This window comes from Ixodes scapularis, unplaced genomic scaffold (assembly GCF_016920785.2).
Source record: "Ixodes scapularis isolate PalLabHiFi unplaced genomic scaffold, ASM1692078v2 PGA_scaffold5__190_contigs__length_132052651, whole genome shotgun sequence".
NCBI lineage: Eukaryota > Metazoa > Arthropoda > Arachnida > Ixodida > Ixodidae > Ixodes > Ixodes scapularis.
Genome location: NW_024609880.1, coordinates 116,116,308 through 116,128,202, shown reverse-complemented (window position 1 = coordinate 116,128,202; position 11,895 = coordinate 116,116,308). Strand labels below are relative to the sequence as shown.

Genomic DNA, 11,895 nt, shown 5'->3' with positions numbered 1-11,895 from the left:
CTAAAATAAACAAGTTACAGAAAAGCGATGAAGAGAAAGCGTCACATAGCGTCTGCTATCTGACGCTTTCAAAAAGAACGAATTGGCCCTCTTTGCAACCTCTCGGCGGTGACCAGCATCTGAATAAGAAGTAATTCTAACATTACTTCACCACACTATATTGCAATTTGCAGGGCGACAATCCGAGTGAAGTATGTCCCCGTCCTGTGCAAACCGATTGCTTCAGTAGAGAGGGCGTCACTCGTGATAATTTCGGTTTGGGTTTGATGCCCAAACCTACCTTGCCCACTCTTCCTGAGGGAAGCTCATGTCGTCCCCACAAGTAGGCCGCCCGAGAATTCTCTATTATGAGCCAGGTGTACTGACCGACTAGGCCCTTGTGTATCCCATGAGGAATAGCCTATTTCGCCAAAAAACTCGGTCCACTGAAGGCTTCATGAGGGGGCCCTGTGGGCTGCCCAAGAGGGTCCTCCAGCGGGCCGAGTTTGAATTCCCACTGTGGTCCATGTTGCTCCGCCTTTCAACACCCAGTTTAGGCTGTTGGTTTATAGAATACTTTTACGGGCCAATAAGGGCGCATTGCGTTTTAAAACAAAATTGAATGTAAAGGAAACTTAACATTATCACTTAGGTGCTTAAAACTCTGTTCTTATATTGCGATAACACTTGCCTGATACCAAATATATTCAGGTGTTGTTGAACTCATGAAGACAATTGACAGAGCTGCTGCGCTCTCTGGAACATATTTTTGGAGAAAAACAAAATTTTGAGTAGGCACAATCGTATTTATTAAAAGAAAAACATGAATATGTTATTTTATTATCTGGAAAACATTGGCTTCTGGAGATAAGATCTGTACCTCAAGTTCTATTGCAAATGGACTCGTAGTAGATGTCATAATAAACGTTTCCGCAATACTTGACAAACTGGGTTAAGCACGCCTCTTTATCAGAATTTGCCTCTTGAGTCAGGAACATTGAGCAAGCTGCAGAAGCAAACACGGAGTAGCTTAGAAATTGGAAAAGCAATATTGCACATTTATAAAAATTAGTATTAGCACGATATGCATGCTGATTATCAAATGATGGGGCATCATTCTATCACAGCAAACTTTAAACCATGCCATTCGAAAATGCATGTAATTTTTGTACAGCAGAACGAGCTAACATTATAATATGAATGCCATGACGGTTTTACCACAGGCCGATTAGTAGAGTGAGGTTCTGAATTTATTAACAGGGACCAACAAATATAATAATAAACCTGCACTTTTCCTCCAGAAGTATCCTGTAAAATCTCGTACCGCAATATTTGAGATACTACAGATATTACATCAAAATAATCAAGAGACTAAACAGATATATAAAATGGCAATCAGAAAGGCTATCAAGCCTGTGCTCACAATAAAACTTGGTTTAACATGACATTAAATGAACCGGCGTTATCTAACTATGCTTCTAGTTGAGCCACAAGGATGATTAATGCTCTTTGGCGGTGAATGACTTCTCAGCACGTTTATTCACAGTTGACATATTTTTCATGAATTTGACTGCTTTAATATCTAATTTAGCTAAAAAGCAGGCTTTACAAAACGGGGGTAACCAGATAAAAAGAGAATATTCTTTTTTTTTTTTAAATATGGGACCCGCTTAGATAAAATTAGCGCAAACGACAAGAGAAGAGAAAGGTAAGACAGGACAGAGCGCTACTCACAACTGACGTTTTAATAGAAAAAAAAAAAACAAGAAGGAAGTGAAGCATTTTAAGAATAAAAGGAGATTTTATTTTTAAAATGCTTCACTTCCTTCTTGTTTTTTTTATTAAAACGTCAGTTGTGAGTGGCGCTCTCTCCTGTCTTACCTTTCTCTTTTCTTGTCGGTTGCGCTAATTTTATCTGATCATGTTTAACCAACTAGCCCAACAGATGATATTGGTGGGACCCGCTTCATACAGTTTTTTCAGCTGGGCATAGCAGCAATAAAAAGCTATTTCTACATGATAGATTTCTAATAATTCAGGGTGTTTCCGAAACGTGAGAAATATCGCTCCTACGAGAACTACGCATCGCACAGAAAAAAGGTTGATGCCGTAGCATTCCCTGTCATAAAGCCCAATAAGGAAAATTATTAGCGTACAATACAATTGGGTGATTAATGCATTTTGATCAATTAAAGTCTTATCGATGGGTTTTAAAGGCATGATTTTAATTAGAATCACGCTAGGCATCGTCGAAAGCTACCAAACACAACCACATTACAATGATATAAGGCGCGCGCAGCATTTTATGGCGGTCGAAAAAATTCTCAGTTTGGACCCGTTTCTGGGTTTCGGTTTCTTATCCGATGGCATCACCACGCGGGCAATCCAACCCCGTGACTAAAACGTGAAAACGTGCGTGCGCCGCCTCGCATCGCACGAAGAAGATGCTAGATAAGAAAGTCTTAGTACTGCCACAGGAGGTTGGTCTTTTTCACTTGAGTGCCAATGTGTAATGCATCTTTACCTGCGATGCGTGGCGGCGCACGCACGTTGCGGGTTTTAGACACGAAGGGCAGGATTGCCCACGCTGAGATGCGCTCCGATAAGAAACCGAAACCCACAAACGCGCTCAAATCGTAAGTCAATGTTTATAAATACGGTAAAACAGAATAGGATAGAAAATTACCCTTACCGTATTCTAACTCGAATTGTTCTTTGTACGGGATAAACAAACTGCTTATAAATTATTAAGGTACCATCCAGATTCTTTCTTTTTGTTTGTTCATACTTGAGTTTATAATGAATGTGGGGATGGTGGGTCGGATGAGGTTCCCAATTTCGCAGATGCGGTTCGGATGCCGGGATACAAAGTCTGGGGATGCGGATCAGAGGAGGATGATCAAACTGCTATCCGCACAGGCTTCTAACCATCACCCTCTCGAGAGTGTTGTAATATCAGGCTGGTTCTACTTCCACCTTTATATTGGTATCCCATTTCAAGTTTTGTGGTCGACTACTTGTCGGTTTCGTAGTTTTCAATAATCTGGCCAAAAGCCTATATGGGCTTTTTTCACGCCCTTTATTCACGCTCAGTTGACAAAGACAGGGGAGTGCTACAGGCGGTAAGAGCATAAGAATACCGAAAAATCATAAAAAAACATAACTGGTCTAGAATTTGTATAATTACGAGAATATTTGCTGAAAAACAGTGTCGCTCTCAAAAAAAAAAAAAAAAACCTCCGAGAGGAATTTTTGAATTTTTTATTAGTGTAGAGTTTCTAAAAACATTCATCCGACAGTACCAACAAAAACTAGAGACTGCGCTTCAATTGCAAGTCTGATTGGCGACTAAGATATACTAATTTTATTTGTTGATACCCAGAACCCTTAGCTGAAATGTCTATGAAATACCTAATATATTTAGAAGGCGAGTTGTGTAATGCAATACAAATTGTAGGCGGAAAGTAAAAAAAAAAGATATAAAAGTTATTCAAATAAATTTAAATCTTTTTTTTTTACTTTTTAGAGACATACTGATGTCCAGATAGTACGGACTCCGTTTATACGGATACAAGATTATATAGACAACCGATTTCAGGACAAACTGCCCTACCGAAAAAACAAACAAAACACAGTATAAACTGTATTATGGAACAAAAAGTCTAACTGGAATTCTTGCTGGAAACCTAAAATCTATTTTCCAAACCTTTGTCTGCAACCTGAATTTCAGGTTTAGCAAGAAATCCAGTTAGATTTTAGGTTCCGTTATAAAGTTTATACTGTTCTTTTCGGAGGGGGGGGGGGGTAAATACATGCAATTTCGCGTCGTAATTATGGACAATTCAGGACACGGACGACAATTTTGGGGATTGGAGGTGTCTATATTAATGAGAGATTATTTCATTCAGATACGATTTGTGTCACACGATTATCTTTACCGCGTAGCCGAATCTCAGCTCTACGTCGCAAACAACCTCCGTCCGATAGCGAACAGCGTGGTCATGAATCAAACCCCCCAATGTTTGCCGGTTTCTTAACTCTGAACCACAATACTGCTACTCTTCTTCGGGTATGCGCTCTAAGTACGCAATTTGTAGAGTCGAATATAATCCTCTCAGCGCTAACAAGCATCAATTGATAGTGTACGTTTTTTTCCCCATTCCGATGGTTTCATTTTCGCTCATACGTTATTCTTTCACTCGTTTCCATTAACAGAAGTTTTTTTTTTTTTAATTTTTAAGGAACGCTGTAGTTTCTAGAGGAGCTCTTAAGCTCTGAATGCGTTTTGAACTTGTTTGCAAATCCATTTTCTTAGGCCGGGCACCTTCCAGAAAGCAATGTAAATGCAAACGTGCCGTGAGTTGCGTCATGGTGATGCAAGATGGTGCAAGTGGCGTAGTCGCTGTACTTGATCGTCACGTTATAAAGATATTGACCATCTGCAAGAAAAAAAAAAGACAGAAACACTTGTTCGTGTTTACTTTTTATTATCCGATATTTCTATTTCACCATTTATTCCCCACATTGTTAACTAAATTAAACGTACGAGATGAATGAAAGCTTCCGTGTCAATATTTTTGTTTTGTCAATTATTTATTTAAAAAGAAAAATAGATAGTCAATTTAAGACTTCAAAACACCTATACAAAATTGATCGCAAACTTGTGTTATGAACCTGGGGGACAAAATTAAGTTTGTACTAGATATTTTTATATTGTTGGGGAGGTTGTAAAATGTTATTTTCTTTGCCCTCAAAATAAATTCAATAAAGATGAATGCTCAAGATATAAATTTTAAGAAATAAGACATCAAATTGGAGACAAACTTGATAATGTGAAGGCTTGGGCTAATTGGTAATTCATGCTTGGATGGAACAGCGCGGATTTACGGTCACACTCACAGGCATACAAGGAGGAGACAGACTCGCAACGCTAACAACTCAGTGATATATTTCTTCCTCCTCAAATGTCATCAGCTTCTCCTTCGCCGTAAAGAGAACAATTTAAAGTTTTACACACCAGAAACCAAATAGCTAATGAAGTTTAATAAATAATAAATAAATAAGTGCCAACTAAAATAAAATTAAAATCAAATTTAAAAAAGAATTATTTTTAATCAAATTTTTAATAAAAAATAAAAATGAAAATTAATAATTAAAAATAAAATAAGCAAAAAATTAAAAAAAAAATTAACCAAAATTTGTTTCATCTTCATTGATACTTTGATGTTATCTCGAGATAATCGAATTCTTTCTTTGATAAAGCTAATGACAAGTACTGGCGCATTGCTTGTCTAACCTGGCTATTTTTTCAGCTTCGATAATTTCTCGTGTCAGATGATTAGCACTTCTGGCAATAACAGCGCAGTTTCTCAAGTCTGCTGAGCAGCCGCAGTCCCGGCAATGGATTCCTAGGTTACCTGAGATTATTCTCTTTTTTCTTCGACCATGTTTCCCAGCTTTTACCATAGTTTCGGATACTCTACATCATGATCAACATCCACAAGCTCGCCTGCGGGGTCCATAGAGTTATTATAATGTACGCAAGAGGTTCAAGTGGCGCTAGTGTGCTGACGCAAATTGAAGCAGACAGCAACCAGTCGAAAATTGACTTCCGGTAATGCATTTCTATGGGAAAAAGTGAGTGTATTTTCTCCCAGCGCTCGATCACAAGAGCAAATATCCCAAATAATTCGTACGTACAAGGTAGCTTGGAACATTTCTTAGTCCGACCAACGAAATAATTGGTCAGTTACGGCGTTTTTCTTTCAAATTCATCGCATTAAAAACGCTGCTTTAATGGCTCCGTATGTGCATTTATGTGCACTGTCGGACACTGTTAGCGCGAACACGACGTCGGCGCTTTTCAGCATGAGGGATATACGTGCCAAACGAAGTACATTCATTTGGAAATTAAGGGGGACGGCGAGAACTACGCAGTAACACTGGATCAGTAACTACCCATGCATGTACGATAAAAATAATTTGAAGGCCACGTAATCTATTCAGATTTTAAATAAGTAATATAACGCTTTATTCTTTCAGCTCTGAGCGAAGCTGCTTGTTCTACGTTCAAAATATCACCGGCACGCTCGAAATCTTTGAGAACGAGTGCCCGATAAAAGCTGCCCGGCAGACAAAACAATACAAAGAGACACCTTTCATAGCCCAGGATCTTTATTCTCTACGTTTTGAATGTTTTTATCTGCTTATGCACGACGGGGTCATTTTCACATAGTGACAAGACTGGCATATTATCAGTATATAAGCGTCACCGGAATGCTGGCGAGCCTTGAATACACTCTATATTCCTTTCGATTGCAATTTTGCTTTGAATCGTCGCTTGTTTTTACACAGCTGCTGCGGAACACACGGTTGGGGCTGAAATGTAGCGAAGTTAAACTTCGTTCACCTATGAAGAAAAATGCGCTAAGTAAAGCAATTACACTTTTACAGTGTTAATCAAGGTACCTACTATTCGGAACGACCCAAATAACCAAAGTGTTCCGTGTTATTTTCCGGCGAAGAGACAAAATGCACGCGCGTTTTCCCATAGAAATGCACATCAGCACCGCAAAAGTAGACTGGTTGCTGTCTGCTTCAATTTGCGTCACGGAAGTTGCATAGACACCGGCGCCAGTTGAACCTCGAGCGTACATTATAATAACTCTATAGCGGGGTCACTGTTTCTTCAAAAAATATATCACTGTGTGGTTATTCAGCGCTGCGAGTCTATCTCCTTCTAGTGTGCCTGTGAGTGTGACTGAATATCCGCGCTGTTCCATCCAGGCATGGAGACGAACAATACATTGTAGTGTCTGTGCTATGAATTATATATAATATTTATAATTTTTTCCTCACAGTTGCATTAAACATCTGCGATATACATATTCCTATAGGTATATTAGAGCGCAGTTCTTAGGCCCCCGTTTCCGGCTGAAGTGGCGTCGCCGTCGCCGTCGGCGTCAGCGTCAGCGAAACCGCACGGTGCATTATAAGAAATGTCTCGTAATGCAACGCGTGGGGCTCGTGACGTCACACGTGACGTCACGGGGGTCCTGCGCGGTCCATTATGGGACATTTACAATAATGCAAAGCGCGGGGAGGAGGAGGAAGAAGGGAGGGGAGGAGAGGGTGGGGTGGTGGGAGCAGAAGGAAGGATGAGGGAAGGAGGAGGGGAGGCGAGTGGGGAGGAGAGGAAGGGAGAAGGTTGAAGAATAATGGCGGTAGTAGGAGGAGTTGAAGGAGGAGGAGGAGAGGTGGAGCAGCAGGGAGGAGGAGGAGGAGGGAGGAGGGGTATACCCTCCCCTCAGAACTCTTTCCTCCTACTCCTCAACAGCTGCGCTCTAACTCGGCGTTACAGGGTGTTGTAAACGTCTTTTATTTTCTTACTGTGCACTCCTTTATTATCAGTTGCGCGTCTATTCCAAAGGGTTTAAAACTTGCCATTTTTCGACCTGCTAAGAACATAACAAACTTAAAAAAATATATCGAAATTTATTTTTTCATTAAATTTTTTTTCCGTTAATAATTTGTTAATTCCCTTAATATTACGCTGCATGTAGGGAATATCGTCGACCACTACGGACGATTATTAGCTTTACGTTCAAAAATATATCACTATTAGGGATCAACTACGGGACGCTATCAAGACAAACGTTTCTTTACTCACCACTTTGCAGGTGAACCTCCATATCAGATGGACACTCTTGAACCTGGAAGACTTCGTTCGTAGTTGGGCTGTCAAATATACAAAATAAATACGTGTCAGTGAAGAAATAGTCAGATTTCAGGCGGGCTGGTGTAACTTGAACATTATAGTAAACCTTAGACTGGGGTAGGAAGAGAAAAACGCCAGAGGAAGAGAAAAAAAAAAAAAAAAACAGGCAACATCTTAATTGAGAAGTTGTCTATTTTCTTTTTTCCGTCTTCCTAAGCGTTTTCCTTTTCCTACCCCAGTCTCACGCTTAAGATCATGTTTACATCTGTGATTTAAAACATATTACATTTATTAACAAATTAATACATTAATGATTACTTTAGTGGCGAGTACGTGTAGTTTGTATGCGAGTAATAATTAAGGACTTGTGTGAATAGCGATAGGCACAACGGTATAAAACCAAGAAATATTTGAAGTATCGCGACAGAATTTCATACGATACATTTTTAAGGAGAGGAAAACACATAGTTTTATGTAGTGACTAGAAGCACGACATATAGCGCTCCGCAATGCGTTATTTGCGTGTACTTAAATTTAAAGCACCGTAATGAAAAGTTGCTTACTTTGCTTGGCCATTATCGGTTGATATCGAAGACACGTTGTAGATTGCTTTTTTAGCCGTTGCGTCAGCTTGTGTTTCCTCAAATATTATGCATATCTTGTGCATATCTACTGTTACGTACTTGGCATAACCATGTTTAAACGTCTCCAGGAACTGTTTAAATAAACACTTTCTGTATTAACTTCACCAAGTGCTTTGTCCAGCACGTTTATGTATCTCTTCGTGCGGTACGAAGACGATTATCTTACCTTCCATGCATCGTTACTTACTGAAGGTGTGCAGTTGTTGGATGCAAGCACTGCTGACATGTGAATTAAAATAACCGCTGCGGCGAGAATATGGATCTTTAGCAGACGCATTCTAAAACCCGTGGGTAGTATCTATCGGTAATTGTCGAATAAACGCTCAGTCGAGCACTCCTGTTTTTGGCGAATAGTTTAGAAACCATTGCATGAATCACCTTTTATTTGAATAAAATGGGACGCTGTAGGTTCAGAAACAGCTGCGTTTGTAGGGAGAAAAAAATCCTCCAATCCCTGTGGCAATAAATATACGCAGAGTTAATCACACAAAATAGTATGTCAAGGTGCAAACTTCAAACAGGTTGCGGAAGGTTATTTGGGACAGCCAGATAATTATCTTCAATGACCCACACTTAAAAATAACCTAATTTTGACATTTCTATGACAAATGAAAAGTAACCACTTAGTCACAGGTATGGTTAATACTTTTTAGCATAGATGGTCTGACGCAGAGATGGCAAAATTAATTTCGAAAAGTAATTGAATTACATTACTGATTACTTTTCTAAAAGCTGCAGAAATGTAATTAAATTACATTACTAATTATTGCAGACTAAAAGTTTTAACAATATACAACAATTATTGTTAGAAATCTAAAGCGCAAACACCTAGGAGCTACTTTTCCTTGGTGTTTGTACTTTTGATTTTCAACAATGTATAGCCAACTAGCCCAACCGTTAATTTTGATCTACTACAATTACTGTTGAAAACTAATACAACTCTTTTGACATTACATTTCAGTAATTTGAGACAGTAATTCGTGCTTATTTAATTTACAGTATATGTGCCAAACCTCAGATCTCCCTGTTTGCACTGCAACAGCGTTTGCGCCTCAACGTGAATTATACTTGACGATTGTTTTGCTGAAGCCCACGACACAAGTGTCAAAAATGATGAATAGCTTATTTAGATGTGACTCGAAAAGCGGTCGTCTCATCGGCTTCAATGTTCGTTCAACGAGGAACGTCTTAATTTTAAGGGTGATATGTTTCCGTCTTTCTGATTTACAAGGAGTCGTCACGTGACCCGTTTCCCTTCCGCCTCGGAGGCAATGTAATTTTATTCACCCAAGAGCACGAGTTAACGTATTCTTGGTGTTTCCTCTCAAGGAGCATTGATCCCAAAGAAGAGACCAACTCATTGCTTGCTAGGTAGAAGCGTCACCAGGTGAGCAAAGGGATGGTGCGAGCTTCTTAAAACGTGTATTTTCCAAACAAACGGGTGACGATATCTGCTCATATATGTTTTTTTTCCCGAACAAACCTCCTAAGGAAAGGCAGCAAGGCCTACCACGAGCGGCACCTGTTTCGCTCGATTTCTGTCTTTTCCGACTACAAGCAGCACCTTTGTTTGACAAGGCCAAAAATACGCACGAAACGTACTAGGGCCTTGGCAAGGCATTTGAGATTAACTATTTATTCAGTCGTTTGTTTTTACAATGATCGAAGCTTACTGTTTGAAGTTGCTTGAAGAAAGAGCAGAAAGGTTGGGGATCAATCTGTCCTATACTCTCAGGTTTTAAAATGTATTGACCTCACTGGTGATGTGTCCTTCGCCTTGTAGCCTATACAAGCCGTTTATTCCTGAGCTGACAGTGCGCTGGAAGCTGCATACTCGTTGGAACAGTCACACGTTTATCTTTCTCCACGTAACCACGCTCTTGTTCGTACCCACGCGCAAAGAAAGGGACGGGACAGGTGACCAAACGAAGGGTGGTTTATCGGTTCTTGTGGGCTCGTAACTCCCGCTGCATTGTCAGCTCGGGAATGAACGAAGTATAGTATCGAAAACTATCCGCCTGCTCGTAGGGCTTTCGTTTCGGCTCGATATTTTGACGGCCGAGGTAAAGCTGCTGCGCGCGGATAACTTTGCGCTCAGAGAGGAAGTCTCCCAGCTTCGCTAAGCAGTTGTGAACGAGTCCATCGCGGCTGCTTCCAAAAACGCGTCACCCGTCGCCCCGGAATTAGTGGCGCCTTCGTACGCTTCAGTTGCTGTGGGCGCTCGCCCCAAGACTCGGACTCAGGTACAACATCCGGATATACCTGTAAATACGACTGCCCGTGGGACATCTTCCCCAAGTCAAGAAAACGGTGAGTTTTCCAACGTGACTCACGGTGCGACTGATTACCCTCGCTCTAACCAGGATCGTCGTCCAAGGCCTCAGGTTTCATTCGGTCAAGCTACAAACTGCGGTGTCAGAGCGGTGCCGCGCGCTCCGCCTTCCAAAGGCTTGTTTGTTTCCCGTATGGACCCAACCACGACGGTCTCGGACATAGAGGCGATCGTGAAAACCGTCCTCGGGGACAAATCAGTGATGTGCACTCGTTTAAAGACACTCTATCCAACCTACAATTCGTTTCATCTCGCCATTGACGAGGAATCTTTGGTAGCGTTGAACAGCCCTGATGTGTGGCCGGATGGCTCTCTTTTTCGTCCGTTCTTTGGGAGGCTGCCTATTTCCCGGCATTACGGGACTGGCTCGGAAAATGTAACTCAAACTGATCATGGCTCGAAAACTTAGTGTACATTATCAAAACGTTCGTGGTCTTAGAACCAAATCAGATGAATTTATGTCGAATCTGCTGGGTTGTGATTACAACATCGTTACCTTATCGGAAACCTGGCTACATGATGGCATCGCCAGTGGCGATTATTTTCCAGCGTGTTTTTCTGTGTTTCGCAGGAACCGTGACTATGCGTCAGGAATAAAATACGGCGGTGGTGTACTGATAGCCTGCAATCAATCTTTGAACGCCCATAGACGTAACGATCTGGAAACTTATTGGGAATCGGTGTGGGTTGAAATTCCTTCTGCTGACGGATTCAACCTTCTGATTGGAACATATTATTTTCCTCCCGCTTCAGATGCTGCGCTTTTCATAGACCACTTCAATTTCCTCGAAAACAACATAGATACGACTAAATATCGCGTAAACATTTACGGAGAATTTAATCTTCCAAAGGTTGATTGCCTTTCTGGCATTATTAACAGTGTACGCGTCCAAAAGCAACTTGTTTATTCAGCTATTTAAATTTTAATGATTTTACGCAAGAGAACATGTTTGTGAATTGCTCTGGAAACATTCTTGATTTAGTTCTATCTAACTTTCGTGTTTCGAATGTGACTTGTGTAAATGATCCCCTGGTAACTGCCGATGCTTACCACCCTCCGATTGAGGTCTTGTTTTCAATGTCTTTAAAGGTCATATCACCTTGCTGCGTCCTGAGATATGCATATAGTCTCTGTGATTATTTTGGTTTATTTAAATATTTCACGCAATACGACTGGAATAGCATGTTACAAGGCTCAGATGTTGGTTCTATAGTGGACGGTC

The 11,895-nt window shown here is 40.6% G+C and overlaps 1 protein-coding gene across 1 annotated transcript; it reads right to left on the bottom strand.

Moving 5' to 3' along the window:
• Positions 1-860: 860 nt before the first annotated feature.
• Positions 861-8,617, bottom strand: LOC115313416. The gene is made up of 5 exons (XM_029972375.4): positions 8,507-8,617; positions 8,260-8,411; positions 7,649-7,716; positions 4,335-4,418; positions 861-985 (listed from the first exon to the last, which is right to left on the bottom strand). The coding sequence occupies exons 1-5, from the start codon at positions 8,615-8,617 to the stop codon at positions 861-863; spliced, it is 540 nt and encodes a 179-aa protein (XP_029828235.2).
• Between the last annotated feature and the right edge of the window lie 3,278 nt (positions 8,618-11,895).